The following is a 16,526-nucleotide window of genomic DNA, read 5'->3' on the forward strand; positions in this document are numbered from 1 at the left end:
CTTCGATTCACGGTTAGGGAAAACTATATTATTAGTGATGTCCAAGCAAATCATTTACGAACCACTGTGTTAAGTGATAGCAAAGTATGCAACGGCAAAGTGAATAATCAATAAAAGCCGATATCCATGCTACCCTATTACTGCGAAATGTCAAGAATATTAAATAGATAACATAATTTAGCTGTTAAAAACCAGCCTTCTGAAAGTCACATTGTTATTTAATACAACAGCTCCCTGGTGGTCTAGTGGTTAGGATTCGGCGCTCTCACCGCCGCGGCCCGGGTTCGATTCCCGGTTGGGGAACACAAATATTTAGGTGATGTCCAAGCAAATGAAATACGAACCAATGTTTATAACCAATGTCGAAGTATTCAACGGCAATTTGAAGAACAAAAAAAAGTAGACATCCATGTCAAACATTTACAGCGAAATGTCAAGAATATGACATTTTCTACAAAATTTAGCTGTTAAAAAACTTGCTTTCTCAATGTAACATTGTAAATTGTGACTACAGTTCCCTGGTGGTCTAGTGGTTAGGATTCGGCGCTCTCACCGCCGCGGCCCGGGTTCGATTCCCGGTTAGGGAATACATTATCATTAGTGTTCTCCAAGCAAATCATTTACGAACCACTGTTAACAACCAACGTCGAAGTATTCAACGCAAGTTGAATAATGAAAAAAAGTAGACATCCATGTTGAACCTTTACAGCGAAATTTCAAGAATATGAAATAGTTAATATCATTTAGCCGTTATAAAACTTGCTTTCTCAATGTAACATTGTAAATTGTGACTACAGTTCCCTGGTGGTCTAGTGGTTAGGATTCGGCGCTCTCACCGCCGCGGCCCGGGTTCGATTCCCGGTTAGGGAACACTATATTATTAGTGATGTCCAAGCAAATCATTTACGAACCACTGTGTTAAGTGATAGCAAAGTATGCAACGTCAAAGTGAATAATCAATAAAAGCCGATATCCATGCTACCCTATTACTGCGAAATGTCAAGAATATTAAATAGATAACATAATTTAGCTGTTAAAAACCAGCCTTCTGAAAGTCACATTGTTATTTAATACTACAGCTCCCTGGTGGTCTAGTGGTTAGGATTCGGCGCTCTCACCGCCGCGGCCCGGGTTCGATTCCCGGTTAGGGAACACAAATTTTTAGGTGATGTCCAAGCAAATGAAATACGAACCAATGTTTATAACCAATGTCGAAGTATTCAACGGCAATTTGAAGAACAAAAAAAAGTAGACATCCATGTCAAACATTTACAGCGAAATGTCAAGAATATGACATTTTCTACAAAATTTAGCTGTTAAAAAACTTGCTTTCTCAATGTAACATTGTAAATTGTGACTACAGTTCCCTGGTGGTCTAGTGGTTAGGATTCGGCGCTCTCACCGCCGCGGCCCGGGTTCGATTCCCGGTTAGGGAATACATTATCATTAGTGTTGTCCAAGCAAATCATTTACGAACCACTGTTAACAACCAACGTCGAAGTATTCAACGCAAGTTGAATAATGAAAAAAAGTAGACATCCATGTTGAACCTTTACAGCGAAATTTCAAGAATATGAAATAGTTAATATCATTTAGCCGTTATAAAACTTGCTTTCTCAATGTAACATTGTAAATTGTGACTACAGTTCCCTGGTGGTCTAGTGGTTAGGATTCGGCGCTCTCACCGCCGCGGCCCGGGTTCGATTCCCGGTTAGGGAACACTATATTATTAGTGATGTCCAAGCAAATCATTTACGAACCACTGTGTTAAGTGATAGCAAAGTATGCAACGGCAAAGTGAATAATCAATAAAAGCCGATATCCATGCTACCCTATTACTGCGAAATGTCAAGAATATTAAATAGATAACATAATTTAGCTGTTAAAAACCAGCCTTCTGAAAGTCACATTGTTATTTAATACTAGAGCTCCCTGGTGGTCTTCCCGGTTAGGGAACACATTATCATTAGTGTTGTCCAAGCAAATCATTTACCAACCACTGTTAACAACCAATGTCGAAGTATTCAACGCAAGTTGAATAATAAAAAAAAGTAGACATCCATGTTGAACCTTTACAGCGAAATTTCAAGAATATGAAATGGATAATATCATTTAGCCGTTAAAAAACTTGCTTTCTCAATGTAACATTGTAAATTGTGACTACAGTTCCCTGGTGGTCTAGTGGTTAGGATTCGGCGCTCTCACCGCCGCGGCCCGGGTTCGATTCCCGGTTAGGGAACACTATATTATTAGTGATGTCCAAGCAAATCATTTACGAACCACTGTGTTAAGTGATAGCAAAGTATGCAACGGCAAAGTGAATAATCAATAAAAGCCGATATCCATGCCACCCTATTACTGCGAAATGTCAAGAATATTAAATAGATAACATAATTTAGCTGTTAAAAACCAGCCTTCTGAAAGTCACATTGTTATTTAATACTACAGCTCCCTGGTGGTCTAGTGGTTAGGATTCGGCGCTCTCACCGCCGCGGCCCGGGTTCGATTCCCGGTTAGGGAACACAAATTTTTAGGTGATGTCCAAGCAAATGAAATACGAACCAATGTTTATAACCAATGTCGAAGTATTCAACGGCAATTTGAAGAACAAAAAAAAGTAGACATCCATGTCAAACATTTACGGCGAAATGTCAAGAATATGACATTTTCTACAAAATTTAGCTGTTAAAAAACTTGCTTTCTCAATGTAACATTGTAAATTGTGACTCCAGTTCCCTGGTGGTCTAGTGGTTAGGATTCGGCGCTCTCACCGCCGCGGCCCGGGTTCGATTCCCGGTTAGGGAATACATTATCATTAGTGTTGTCCAAGCAAATCATTTACGAACCACTGTTAACAACCAACGTCGAAGTATTCAACGCAAGTTGAATAATGAAAAAAAGTAGACATCCATGTTGAACCTTTACAGCGAAATTTCAAGAATATGAAATAGATAATAACATTTAGCCGTTAAAAACAATCCTTCTCAAAGTCACATTGTTATTTATTAATACAGCTCCCTGGTGGTCTAGTGGTTAGGATTCGGTGCTCTCACCGCCGCGGCCCGGGTTCGCTTCCCGGTTAGGGAACACATTATCATTAGTGTTGTCCAAGCAAATCATTTACGAACCACTGTTAACAACCAATGTCGAAGTATTCAACGCAAGTTGAATAATGAAAAAAAGTAGACATCCATGTTGAACCTTTACAGCGAAATTTCAAGAATATGAAATAGATAATATCATTTAGCCGTAAAAAACCATCGTTCTCAAAGTCACATTGTTATTTAATACTATAGCTCCCTGGTGGTCTAGTGGTTAGGATTCGGCGCTCTCACCGACGCGGCCCGGGTTAGATTCCCGGTTAGGGAACACTATATAATTAGTGATGTCCAAGCAAATCATTTACGAACCACTGTGTTAAGTGATAGCAAAGTATGCAACGGCAAAGTGAATAATCAATAAAAGCCAATATCCATGCTACCCTATTACTGCGAAATGTCAAGAATATTAAATAGATAACATAATTTAGCTGTTAAAAACCAGCCTTCTGAAAGTCACATTGTTATTTAATACTACAGCTCCCTGGTGGTCTAGTGGTTAGGATTCGGCGCTCTCACCGCTGCGGCCCGGGTTCGATTCCCGGTTAGGGAGCACTATATTATTAGTGATGTCCAAGCAAATCATTTACGAACCACTGTGTTAAGTGATAGCAAAGTATGCAACGGCAAAGTGAATAATCAATAAAAGCCGATATCCATGCTACCCTATTACTGCGAAATGTCAAGAATATTAAATAGATAACATAATTTAGCTGTTAAAAACCAGCCTTCTGAAAGTCACATTGTTATTTAATACTACAGCTCCCTGGTGGTCTAGTGGTTAGGATTCGGCGCTCTCACCGCCGCGGCCTGGGTTCGATTCCCGGTTAGGGAACACATTATCATTAGTGTTGTCCAAGCAAATCATTTACGAACCACTGTTAACAACCAAGGTCGAAGTATTCAATGCAAGTTGAATAATGAAAAAAAGTAGACATCCATGTTGAACCTTTACAGCGAAATTTCAAGAATATGAAATAGATAATAACATTTAGCCGTTAAAAACAATCCTTCTCAAAGTCACATTGTTATTTTTTACTACAGCTCCCTGGTGGTCTAGTGGTTAGGATTCGGCGCTCTCACCGCCGCGGCCCGGGTTCGATTCCCGGTTAGGGAACACTTTATCATTAGTGTTGTCCAAGCAAATCATTTACGAACCACTGTTAACAACCAATGTCGAAGTATTCAACGCAAGTTGAATAATGAAAAAAAGTAGACATTCATGTTGAACCTTTACAGCGAAATTTCAAGAATATGAAATAGATAATATCATTTAGCCGTTAAAAACCATCCTTCTCAAAGTCACATTGTTATTTAATACTAAAGCTCCCTGGTGGTCTAGTGGTTAGGATTAGGCGCTCTCACCGCCGCGGCCCGGCTTCGATTCACGGTTAGGGAAAACTATATTATTAGTGATGTCCAAGCAAATCATTTACGAACCACTGTGTTAAGTGATAGCAAAGTATGCAACGGCAAAGTGAATAATCAATAAAAGCCGATATCCATGCTACCCTATTACTGCGAAATGTCAAGAATATTAAATAGATAACATAATTTAGCTGTTAAAAACCAGCCTTCTGAAAGTCACATTGTTATTTAATACAACAGCTCCCTGGTGGTCTAGTGGTTAGGATTCGGCGCTCTCACCGCCGCGGCCCGGGTTCGATTCCCGGTTGGGGAACACAAATATTTAGGTGATGTCCAAGCAAATGAAATACGAACCAATGTTTATAACCAATGTCGAAGTATTCAACGGCAATTTGAAGAACAAAAAAAAGTAGACATCCATGTCAAACATTTACAGCGAAATGTCAAGAATATGACATTTTCTACAAAATTTAGCTGTTAAAAAACTTGCTTTCTCAATGTAACATTGTAAATTGTGACTACAGTTCCCTGGTGGTCTAGTGGTTAGGATTCGGCGCTCTCACCGCCGCGGCCCGGGTTCGATTCCCGGTTAGGGAATACATTATCATTAGTGTTCTCCAAGCAAATCATTTACGAACCACTGTTAACAACCAACGTCGAAGTATTCAACGCAAGTTGAATAATGAAAAAAAGTAGACATCCATGTTGAACCTTTACAGCGAAATTTCAAGAATATGAAATAGTTAATATCATTTAGCCGTTATAAAACTTGCTTTCTCAATGTAACATTGTAAATTGTGACTACAGTTCCCTGGTGGTCTAGTGGTTAGGATTCGGCGCTCTCACCGCCGCGGCCCGGGTTCGATTCCCGGTTAGGGAACACTATATTATTAGTGATGTCCAAGCAAATCATTTACGAACCACTGTGTTAAGTGATAGCAAAGTATGCAACGTCAAAGTGAATAATCAATAAAAGCCGATATCCATGCTACCCTATTACTGCGAAATGTCAAGAATATTAAATAGATAACATAATTTAGCTGTTAAAAACCAGCCTTCTGAAAGTCACATTGTTATTTAATACTACAGCTCCCTGGTGGTCTAGTGGTTAGGATTCGGCGCTCTCACCGCCGCGGCCCGGGTTCGATTCCCGGTTAGGGAACACAAATTTTTAGGTGATGTCCAAGCAAATGAAATACGAACCAATGTTTATAACCAATGTCGAAGTATTCAACGGCAATTTGAAGAACAAAAAAAAGTAGACATCCATGTCAAACATTTACAGCGAAATGTCAAGAATATGACATTTTCTACAAAATTTAGCTGTTAAAAAACTTGCTTTCTCAATGTAACATTGTAAATTGTGACTACAGTTCCCTGGTGGTCTAGTGGTTAGGATTCGGCGCTCTCACCGCCGCGGCCCGGGTTCGATTCCCGGTTAGGGAATACATTATCATTAGTGTTGTCCAAGCAAATCATTTACGAACCACTGTTAACAACCAACGTCGAAGTATTCAACGCAAGTTGAATAATGAAAAAAAGTAGACATCCATGTTGAACCTTTACAGCGAAATTTCAAGAATATGAAATAGTTAATATCATTTAGCCGTTATAAAACTTGCTTTCTCAATGTAACATTGTAAATTGTGACTACAGTTCCCTGGTGGTCTAGTGGTTAGGATTCGGCGCTCTCACCGCCGCGGCCCGGGTTCGATTCCCGGTTAGGGAACACTATATTATTAGTGATGTCCAAGCAAATCATTTACGAACCACTGTGTTAAGTGATAGCAAAGTATGCAACGGCAAAGTGAATAATCAATAAAAGCCGATATCCATGCTACCCTATTACTGCGAAATGTCAAGAATATTAAATAGATAACATAATTTAGCTGTTAAAAACCAGCCTTCTGAAAGTCACATTGTTATTTAATACTAGAGCTCCCTGGTGGTCTTCCCGGTTAGGGAACACATTATCATTAGTGTTGTCCAAGCAAATCATTTACCAACCACTGTTAACAACCAATGTCGAAGTATTCAACGCAAGTTGAATAATAAAAAAAAGTAGACATCCATGTTGAACCTTTACAGCGAAATTTCAAGAATATGAAATAGATAATATCATTTAGCCGTTAAAAAACTTGCTTTCTCAATGTAACATTGTAAATTGTGACTACAGTTCCCTGGTGGTCTAGTGGTTAGGATTCGGCGCTCTCACCGCCGCGGCCCGGGTTCGATTCCCGGTTAGGGAACACTATATTATTAGTGATGTCCAAGCAAATCATTTACGAACCACTGTGTTAAGTGATAGCAAAGTATGCAACGGCAAAGTGAATAATCAATAAAAGCCGATATCCATGCTACCCTATTACTGCGAAATGTCAAGAATATTAAATAGATAACATAATTTAGCTGTTAAAAAAACCAGCCTTCTGAAAGTCACATTGTTATTTAATACTACAGCTCCCTGGTGGTCTAGTGGTTAGGAATCGGCGCTCTCACCGCCGCGGCCCGGGTTCGATTCCCGGTTAGGGAACACAAATTTTTAGGTGATGTCCAAGCAAATGAAATACGAACCAATGTTTACAACCAATGTCGAAGTATTCAACGGCAATTTGAAGAACAAAAAAAAGTAGACATCCATGTTGAACCTTTACAGCGAAATTTCAAGAATATGAAATAGATAATATCATTTAGCCGTTAAAAACCATCATTCTCAAAGTCACATTGTTATTTAATACTATAGCTCCCTGGTGGTCTAGTGGTTAGGATTCAGCGCTCTCACCGCCGCGGCCCGGGTTCGATTCCCGGTTAGGGAACACAAATTTTTAGGTGATGTCCAAGCAAATGAAATACGAACCAATGTTTATAACCAATGTCCAAGTATTCAACGCAAGTTGAATAACGAAAAAAAGTAGACATCCATTTGAACCTTTACAGCGAAATTTCAAGAATATGAAATAGATAATATCATTTAGCTGTTAAAATCCAGCCTTCTCAAAGTCACATTGTTATTTATTACTACAGCTCCCTGGTGGTATTGTGGTTAGGATTCGGCGCTCTCACAGCCGCGGCCCGGGTTTGATTCCCGGTTAGGGAACACAACTATATAGGTGAAGTCCAAGCTAATAAAATACGAACCACTGTTATCAACCAATGTCCAAGTATTCAACGGCAAGTTGAATAACGAAAATAAGTCGACAACAATGTTGAATCATTGCAGCGAAATGTCAAGAATATGACATTTTCAACGTAATTTTGCTGTTAAAAAACTTGCTTTCTCAATGTAACATTGTATATTGTGACTACAGTTCCCTGGTGGTCTAGTGGTTAGGATTCGGAGATCTCACCGCCGCGGCCGGGGTTCGATTCCCGGTTAGGGAACACTTTATTATTAGTGATGTCCAAGCAAATCATTTACGAACCACTGTGTTAAGTGATAGCAAAGTATGCAACGGCAAAGTGAATAATCAATAAAAGCCGATATCCATGCTACCCTATTACTGCGAAATGTCAAGAATATGAAATAGATAACATAATTTAGCTGTTAAAAACCAGCCTTCTGAAAGTCACATTGTTAGCTAATACTACAGCTCCCTGGTGGTCTAGTGGTTAGGATTCAGCGCTCTCACCGCCGCGGCCCGGGTTCGATTCCCGGTTAGGGAACACAACTATATAGGTGAAGTCCAAGCTAATAAAATACGAACCAATGTTATCAACCAATGTCCAAGTATTCAACTGCAAGTTGAATAATGAAATAATGTAGACAACCATGTTGAACCTTTGCAGCGAAATGTCAAGAATATGACATTTTCAACATAATTTTGCTGTTAAAAAACTTGCTTTCTCAATGTAACATTGTATATTGTGACTACTGTTCCCTGGTGGTCTAGTGGTTAGGATTCGGTGCTCTCACCGCTGCGGCCTGCGTTCGATTCCCGGTTAGGGAACACTTTATTATTAGTGATGTCCAAGCAAATCATTTACGAACCACAGTCTTAAGTGATAGCAAAGTATGCAACGGCAAAGTGAATAATCAATGAAAGCCGATATCCATGTTACCCTATGACTGCGAAATGTCAAGAATATGAAATAGATAACATAATTTAGCTGTTAAAAACCAGCCTTCTCAAAGTCACATTGTTAATTGATACTACAGCTCCCTGGTGGTCTAGTGGTTAGGATTCGGCGCTCTCACCGCCGCGGCCCGGGTTCGATTCCTGGTTAGGGAACACAAAATATAGGTGAAGTCCAACCTAATAAAATACGAACCACTGTTATCAACCAATGTCCAAGTATTCAACGGGAAGTTGAATAACGAAAAAAAGTAGACAACCATGTTGAACCTTTGCAGCGAAATGTCAAGAATATGACATTTTCAACATAATTTTGCTGTTAAAAAACTTGCTTTCTCAATGTAACATTGTATATTGTGACTACAGTTCCCTGGTGGTCTAGTGGTTAGGATTCGGCGCTCTCACCGCCGCGGCCCGTGTTCGATTCCCGGTTAGGGAACACTTTATTATTAGTGATGTCCAAGCAAATCATTTACGAACCACAGTCTTAAGTGATAGCAAAGTATGCAACGGCAAAGTGAATAATCAATAAAAGCCGATATCCATGTAACCCTATCACTGCGAAATGTCAAGAATATGAAGTAGATAACATAATTTAGCTGTTAAAAACCAGCCTTCTCAAAGTCACATTGTTAGTTGATACTACTGCTCCCTGGTGGTCTAGTGGTTAGGATTCGGCGCTCTCACCGCCGCGGACCGGGTTCGATTCCCGGTTAGGGAACACTTTCTTATTAGTGATGTCCGAGCAAATCATTTACGAACCACTGTGTTAAGTGATAGCAAAGTATGCAACGGCAAAGTGAATAATCAATAAAAGCCGATATCCATGCTACCCTATTACTGCGAAATGTCAAGAATATGAAATAGATAACATAATTTAGCTGTTAAAAAGCAGCCTTCTGAAAGTCACATTGTAATTTAATACTACAGCTCCCTGGTGGTCTAGTGGTTAGGATTCAGCGCTCTCACCGCCGCGGCCCGGGTTCGATTCCCGGTTAGGGAACACAACTATATAGGTGAAGTCCAAGCTAATAAAATACGAACCAATGTTATCAACCAATGTCCAAGTATTCAACTGCAAGTTGAATAATGAAATAATGTAGACAACCATGTTGAACCTTTGCAGCGAAATGTCAAGAATATGACATTTTCAACATAATTTTGCTGTTAAAAAACTTGCTTTCTCAATGTAACATTGTATATTGTGACTACTGTTCCCTGGTGGTCTAGTGGTTAGGATTCGGTGCTCTCACCGCTGCGGCCTGCGTTCGATTCCCGGTTAGGGAACACTTTATTATTAGTGATGTCCAAGCAAATCATTTACGAACCACAGTCTTAAGTGATAGCAAAGTATGCAACGGCAAAGTGAATAATCAATGAAAGCCGATATCCATGTTACCCTATGACTGCGAAATGTCAAGAATATGAAATAGATAACATAATTTAGCTGTTAAAAACCAGCCTTCTCAAAGTCACATTGTTAATTGATACTACAGCTCCCTGGTGGTCTAGTGGTTAGGATTCGGCGCTCTCACCGCCGCGGCCCGGGTTCGATTCCTGGTTAGGGAACACAAAATATAGGTGAAGTCCAACCTAATAAAATACGAACCACTGTTATCAACCAATGTCCAAGTATTCAACGGGAAGTTGAATAACGAAAAAAAGTAGACAACCATGTTGAACCTTTGCAGCGAAATGTCAAGAATATGACATTTTCAACATAATTTTGCTGTTAAAAAACTTGCTTTCTCAATGTAACATTGTATATTGTGACTACAGTTCCCTGGTGGTCTAGTGGTTAGGATTCGGCGCTCTCACCGCCGCGGCCCGTGTTCGATTCCCGGTTAGGGAACACTTTATTATTAGTGATGTCCAAGCAAATCATTTACGAACCACAGTCTTAAGTGATAGCAAAGTATGCAACGGCAAAGTGAATAATCAATAAAAGCCGATATCCATGTAACCCTATCACTGCGAAATGTCAAGAATATGAAGTAGATAACATAATTTAGCTGTTAAAAACCAGCCTTCTCAAAGTCACATTGTTAGTTGATACTACTGCTCCCTGGTGGTCTAGTGGTTAGGATTCGGCGCTCTCACCGCCGCGGACCGGGTTCGATTCCCGGTTAGGGAACACTTTCTTATTAGTGATGTCCGAGCAAATCATTTACGAACCACTGTGTTAAGTGATAGCAAAGTATGCAACGGCAAAGTGAATAATCAATAAAAGCCGATATCCATGCTACCCTATTACTGCAAAATGTCAAGAATATGAAATAGATAACATAATTTAGCTGTTAAAAAGCAGCCTTCTGAAAGTCACATTGTAATTTAATACTGGAGCTCCCTGGTGGTCTAGTGGTTAGGATTCGGCGCTCTCACCGCCGCGGCCCGGGTTCGATTCCCGGATAGGGAACACAACTATATAGGTGAAGTCCAAGCTAATAAAATACAAACCACTGTTATCAACCAATGTCCAAGTATTCAACGGCAAGTTGAATAACGAAAAAAAGTAGACAACCATGTTGAACCTTTGCAGCGAAATGTCAAGAATATGACAATTTCAACATAATTTTGCCATTAAAAAACTTGCTTTCTCAATGTAACATTGTATATTGTGACTACAGTTCCCTGGTGGTCTAGTGGTTAGGATTCGGCGCTCTCACCGCCGCGGCCCGGGTTCGATTCCCGGTTAGGGAACACTTTATTATTAGTGATGTCCAAGCAAATCATTTACGAACCACAGTCTTAATTGATAGCAAAGTATGCAACGGCAAAGTGAATAATCAATAAAAGCCGATATCCATGTTACCCTATGACTGCGAAATGTCAAGAATATGAAATAGATAACATAATTTAGCTGTTAAAAACCAGCCTTCTCAAAGTCACATTGTTAGTTGATACTACAGCTCCCTGGTGGTCTAGTGGTTAGGATTCGGCGCTCTCACCGCCGCGGCCCGGGTTCGATTCCCGGTTAGGGAACACTTTATTATTAGTGATGTCCAAGCAAATCATTTACGAACCACAGTCTTAAGTGATAGCAAAGTATGCAATGACAAAGTGAATAATCAATAAAAGCAGATATCCATGTTACCCGATGACTGCGAAATGTCAAGAATATGAAATTGATAACATAATTTAGCTGTTAAAAACCAGCCTTCTCAAAGTCACGTTGTTAATTGATACTACAGCTCCCTGGTGGTCTAGTGGTTAGGATTCGGCGCTCTCACCGCCGCGGCCCGGGTTCGATTCCCGGTTAGGGAACACTATATTATTAGTGATGTCCAAGCAAATCATTTACGAACCACTGTGTTAAGTGAGAGCAATGTATGCAACGGCAAAGTGAATAATCAATAAAAGCCGATATCCATGCTACCTTATTGCTGCGAAATGTCAAGAATATGAAATAGATAACATAATTTAGCTGTTAAAAACCAGCCTTCTCAAAGTCACATTGTTATTAATTACTACAGCTCCCTGGTGGTCTAGTGGTTAGGATTCAGCGCTCTCACCGCCGCGGCCCGGGTTCGATTCCCGGTTAGGGAACAAAACTTTTTAGGTGATGTCCAAGCAAATCAAATTCGAACCACTGTTGTCAACCAATGTCCATGTATTCAACGGCAAGTTGAATAACGAAAAAAAGTAGACATCCATGTTAAACCTTTACAGTGAAATGTCAAGAATATGACATTTTCAACATAATTTAGCTGTTAAAAAACTTCCTTTCTCAATGTAACATTGTTATTTGATACTACAGCTCCCTGGTGGTCTAGTGGTTAGGATTCGGCGCTCTCACCGCCGCGGCCCGGGTGTGATTCCCGGTTAGGGAACACGACTTGTTAGGTGATGTCCAAGCAAATCAAATACGAACCACTGTTGTCAACCAATGTCCATGTATTCAATGGCATGTTGTATAACGTAAAAAAGTAGACATCCATGTTAAACCTATACAGCGAAATGTCAAGAAAATGAAATTTTCAACATAATTTAGCTGTTAAAAAACTTGCTTTCTCAATGTAACATTGTTTATTGAGGTTACAGCTCCATGGTGGTCTAGTGGTTAGGATTCGGCGCTCTCACCGCCGCAGCCCGGGTTTGATTCCCGGTTAGGGAACACAACATTACCCCTCACCCCCCTACCTTTGGCCCGTCCTGGGGGATGTGAAGGCGATGGAGGACATGCTGGGAGAAGGCCCTCAACATCCCCTCCGTGTGACACTCAGAGATCTGGAACACAAGCACAAGCCTCTTTATATTCATTTATAGACATTGTGAGTCAAACCGGAACACATTACATTGTTAGCTCAACATCTATACCTCAACAAATGTTTTCAGAGACCGAATCTGGTCAAGATGCTGACGTGAAGGGGGGAGTGGCTTAATTGCGGGGAAAGAAGCAGCTGTGGCTGGTGAGCTTGATAAGGTAAAGGACATACAATGTGTCCTTTACCTCATTGAATATACATCACATATTTACTGATGTATGCTTGGCTCTCCCTCCCATAGTGAGACTGGGTTTGTCGTCAGAGGAATCCTGGGGAACACCTAATACAGTGGGGGCCTGACAGCTGAGTCTGCAGCCACACTATTAGCCCCATGCTCACCGATTCAATCCCAGATATGTTTTACTTCCCCCTCACACCAATTCTATGAATACATGCAGGACTATGTCTATAAACATGACTCAACTGGAGGCAGCAATAATGAGCCTCCACTTTAAACCCTAGCAATCAATATTTCAAAGCTCAAGGTGGGTGCCCCAGGCCTTCACACATTCTAAAGATGTCAGCTTTACACAAAAAACCTTGGAATTAACCTTTAAATGACATGACCAGTAGTCGGGGGTTTTATATACATTGCATAAACAGTTCGTCCCAAAAATTGCCTGTTTATGGACAAAGAAAACAATGGCCTGAAACAAGGAAGAAAGCAGTCTGATAAATTGTGTTTGATACAGAAGTAACACAAATCCTGGGTTACTGGGTTCAAAACAAAAGTGATAAATGACAACATTCCCTGTATCCATACAAATGTGTACATGCAAGTCATTCTGAATATCTCTGTCTGTCTCTCTCTGTCTCTGTCTCTCTCTCTCTCTCTCTCTCTCTCTCTCTCTCTCTCTCTCTCTCTCTCTCTCTCTCTCTCTCTCTCTCTCTCTCTCTCTCTCTCTCTCTCTCTCTCTCTCTCTCTCTCTCTCTCTCTCTCTCTCTCTCTCTCTCTCTCTCTCTCTCTCTCTCTCTCTCTCTCTCTCTCTCTCTCTCCCTTTCTGGTAACTTACCAGAGGAGTGTTGTAAAACAGACCATGTCTCATCCTGGGGAGGAGGGAAAAGATGGCGTCTTTGAAGCACACCTACCAGTAGGAATAGGAAACAGGATGATTAGCAAATGTTTCTCTGTGTGCTATGAATAGGAAGTCAACTGCTTTTTTTTTTTTTTTACAAAAAAAACATAATAAATGATATAACTCAGAAAGTAGATAGTTGTTCCAGTAGCCACACTCCTATTGCCTTTCAAAAAAAAATGAATACCCATTTGTAGTCAATGTGATTCATAATATTGAAGTGTTACAATAACAATCACAAGCTCATTGATTAAAATGTCATTATACTTTTTTAGCATTATTCCTCGTAAACGTGACCAGTAGCTCTGAATCACTAAAATAGTTTCAAAGAACTCTAGCAGATGTGTATTTACCCGCTTTGAATCGTAGGTCTGAAGATGGATGACGTCATAGTCTGAGAAGGCTTTCCATGTTTCAGCAAACAGATCTCCATACGTATGAAAACTCTGAAAAGCATTGTTCAATATATCAACATATCTCAGTCACAAAGCAACCACGTTCAGAATAAGTTGCCTGTAAATCTTTTAACTGTCATTTCCTCTGCATTAGAGCTGGCCTGATGCAGTTTAAAGGTCCCATGACATGCTATTTTATGTATTCTTTAATATAGGTATTAGTGGGCAACTAACACAGTATTCAAAGACGTTCCCGAAATTCAGCCGTGGTGCAGTTACAGCCACTCCGAGCCAGTCGGACATTGACCTTCCCCCAAATGCGCTGTTTTGGTGTCTGTAGCTATAATGCAAATGAGGAGGAGCGAGGCGGGTCAAGGAGGAGGGTGGGGGTGTGGCCCTGAGCAGCTTGCAGCCACGGTACCATGCACACTGTTTACAGTGGATGTATCGCAATGGCGAGGGGCACACAGCCTTTAGCCGTGTTCTGTAAATATTCTAGAACACACGGGAGTCCTGGAGCTCTATATCTAAATATTATCATATAGCCTACATAGATATCTATATCATATAACATATATTAATCGAGTACTCGTTTAATCAAATCTATTTTTAGAATGCAACGCATCTGCAGCAGGAATAGGCCTTATGATAAACGGCAATATTACCAACCAAACATGTAATGCTTATTCTCCATCAAAACAGTCAGAGTTATCAGAGTATTCATTATTTATTTTTGCAAACGTTCAAAACACATTTTCCTTACAAAAATAAATATGTGTCTCACAATTTAAATGGTTTAAAAAAAAAAAAAACGAAACAAGTAGCCTAACCATTGCAAATAATTTAAAGCTGCAAATAAAACGGCAGCAAATGAACTAAAAAAAATACTCAGCGTTGTGATCTTCTCTACACGTCCGGGATTACAGCTGCGTCTTGCGGCGGTGAAAATAGCCGACACACTTGGTTGCTGCGGGTCTGCTTTCCCGAACTCACCGTTGTGTTTCAGGAGCATATGTTGCCGCATAGTACTTGTAGTACTCTGGTAGCTCGATTTCGCTTGACATATTTTACATTTCAACTTATGATCTCCTATTACTTTAAAGTATTTCAATTCTTCGCTGCGCTTTGCTTTAACCACCATCTCTTAACTTTTTGAATTCTGGCGTGCCTACACACGGCACGGCACGCGCCACACAGAAATTTGATACATTTCATTTGCTTTGTGCCCACGGCATGTAATAGTGGCACCGGCGTGCCGCACAGAAAATTCATACTTTTGCTTCAGAAAACTTGTGTGTGTATAAGCAAACTCGAGTTTGCCTGTCCAGCAACTGAGTTCATTTGTAACGAGGAGTACTCGAGTACTCGAGTAATCGATTCCTCACGCCCATCCCTAATATCTATATCATATAATACATATTATCACGGCCAAAAGCTGTGTGCGCCTCCAGACGATATTATGAATCACAAACGACTTTGTGGGGTTCTGCGACGTCTCTGGTTCTTCCACTTTCACATCAATCTGAAGTAGACTGAACCGCGCGCTGCCTACTGCCCGCTGCCGGGCGGTGGTGCTTCGCGGCGATGGTGCCTCGCGGCAACCGGCGGCATGTCGCAGTTCATGTACTTCAGCGAGTCAAAGCCAAAGTTCCTTTCCCCCGATTCCTTCTCAACCATGGCTCAGATAACCCCCACTATAGTCTCGTTGTGGAAATACAAGAGACGTCAAAGAACCGACAAGAAACACTTGCATTACAGTGTTTGTATTCACACACACACATGTGGCGCTCGCACGGTCGTGTCTCATTGGCGGGCCAACGTCTCTGGGCGGGCCAGGCAGAGTAAGGGGAGGAGCTTAGATGCTTTGTGACGACATACCTAAAGACATTCCAAATCAGCGCGCTTGAGCCTCCGTTTTTTTAAAGGCGAGCAGACCAGCTAGTGCTCGTTTTACACCAAACGCAAGTTTTAGCCACTGGGGGACCATAGGCAGACTAGGGGAACTCATATTTATGTTAGAAAACCTCATAAAGTGGTCATGGGACCTTTAATCATCAGCCATCTTTAACAAACCCTGAATCCAGGGGAGAGTGTGAGGGACCCACCGTGTCCCACATGAGGAGGTTGATGTCTCGGCTGAAGGAGTTGTTGATGTGCTGGGAGACGTACAGGTTGACAAAGTCACAAAAGTGGTGGTACATGTTCACTCCTACAAGAACAAAGAGACATAATGGGTTTCCACCTGCAACTG

At 40.8% G+C, this 16,526-nt stretch overlaps 1 protein-coding gene and 18 non-coding genes across 20 annotated transcripts in view; 18 read left to right on the forward strand and 1 right to left on the reverse strand.

Annotated features, from left to right (window-relative positions):
* Positions 1-16,526, reverse strand: part of eogt (EGF domain-specific O-linked N-acetylglucosamine (GlcNAc) transferase) — an 82,505-nt gene that overhangs the window by 52,983 nt on the left and 12,996 nt on the right. For both annotated transcript variants that reach the window (XM_060069718.1, XM_060069719.1), the window contains 4 exons: positions 16,381-16,484; positions 14,234-14,326; positions 13,818-13,889; positions 12,680-12,766 (listed from right to left, as the gene is read on the reverse strand). In XM_060069718.1, the coding sequence (XP_059925701.1) occupies positions 12,680-12,766; positions 13,818-13,889; positions 14,234-14,326; positions 16,381-16,484 (356 nt within the window). The remainder of the gene's footprint in view (positions 1-12,679; positions 12,767-13,817; positions 13,890-14,233; positions 14,327-16,380; positions 16,485-16,526) is intronic.
* On the forward strand, positions 516-587 carry trnae-cuc (transfer RNA glutamic acid (anticodon CUC)). Its single transcript has one exon. It is a non-coding gene; the product is annotated as a tRNA-Glu (tRNA).
* Positions 799-870, forward strand: trnae-cuc (transfer RNA glutamic acid (anticodon CUC)). The gene has a single exon. It is a non-coding gene; the product is annotated as a tRNA-Glu (tRNA).
* trnae-cuc (transfer RNA glutamic acid (anticodon CUC)) lies at positions 1,081-1,152 on the forward strand. Its single transcript has one exon. It is a non-coding gene; the product is annotated as a tRNA-Glu (tRNA).
* Positions 1,365-1,436, forward strand: trnae-cuc (transfer RNA glutamic acid (anticodon CUC)). The gene has a single exon. It is a non-coding gene; the product is annotated as a tRNA-Glu (tRNA).
* Positions 1,648-1,719, forward strand: trnae-cuc (transfer RNA glutamic acid (anticodon CUC)). Its single transcript has one exon. It is a non-coding gene; the product is annotated as a tRNA-Glu (tRNA).
* On the forward strand, positions 2,168-2,239 carry trnae-cuc (transfer RNA glutamic acid (anticodon CUC)). Its single transcript has one exon. It is a non-coding gene; the product is annotated as a tRNA-Glu (tRNA).
* On the forward strand, positions 2,450-2,521 carry trnae-cuc (transfer RNA glutamic acid (anticodon CUC)). Its single transcript has one exon. It is a non-coding gene; the product is annotated as a tRNA-Glu (tRNA).
* On the forward strand, positions 2,734-2,805 carry trnae-cuc (transfer RNA glutamic acid (anticodon CUC)). The gene has a single exon. It is a non-coding gene; the product is annotated as a tRNA-Glu (tRNA).
* trnae-cuc (transfer RNA glutamic acid (anticodon CUC)) lies at positions 4,144-4,215 on the forward strand. Its single transcript has one exon. It is a non-coding gene; the product is annotated as a tRNA-Glu (tRNA).
* Positions 4,992-5,063, forward strand: trnae-cuc (transfer RNA glutamic acid (anticodon CUC)). Its single transcript has one exon. It is a non-coding gene; the product is annotated as a tRNA-Glu (tRNA).
* Positions 5,275-5,346, forward strand: trnae-cuc (transfer RNA glutamic acid (anticodon CUC)). Its single transcript has one exon. It is a non-coding gene; the product is annotated as a tRNA-Glu (tRNA).
* Positions 5,557-5,628, forward strand: trnae-cuc (transfer RNA glutamic acid (anticodon CUC)). Its single transcript has one exon. It is a non-coding gene; the product is annotated as a tRNA-Glu (tRNA).
* trnae-cuc (transfer RNA glutamic acid (anticodon CUC)) lies at positions 5,841-5,912 on the forward strand. The gene has a single exon. It is a non-coding gene; the product is annotated as a tRNA-Glu (tRNA).
* Positions 6,124-6,195, forward strand: trnae-cuc (transfer RNA glutamic acid (anticodon CUC)). Its single transcript has one exon. It is a non-coding gene; the product is annotated as a tRNA-Glu (tRNA).
* On the forward strand, positions 6,644-6,715 carry trnae-cuc (transfer RNA glutamic acid (anticodon CUC)). The gene has a single exon. It is a non-coding gene; the product is annotated as a tRNA-Glu (tRNA).
* trnae-cuc (transfer RNA glutamic acid (anticodon CUC)) lies at positions 11,168-11,239 on the forward strand. Its single transcript has one exon. It is a non-coding gene; the product is annotated as a tRNA-Glu (tRNA).
* trnae-cuc (transfer RNA glutamic acid (anticodon CUC)) lies at positions 11,450-11,521 on the forward strand. The gene has a single exon. It is a non-coding gene; the product is annotated as a tRNA-Glu (tRNA).
* trnae-cuc (transfer RNA glutamic acid (anticodon CUC)) lies at positions 11,732-11,803 on the forward strand. Its single transcript has one exon. It is a non-coding gene; the product is annotated as a tRNA-Glu (tRNA).

This window comes from Gadus macrocephalus, chromosome 13, assembly GCF_031168955.1.
Source record: "Gadus macrocephalus chromosome 13, ASM3116895v1".
Lineage (NCBI taxonomy): Eukaryota > Metazoa > Chordata > Actinopteri > Gadiformes > Gadidae > Gadus > Gadus macrocephalus.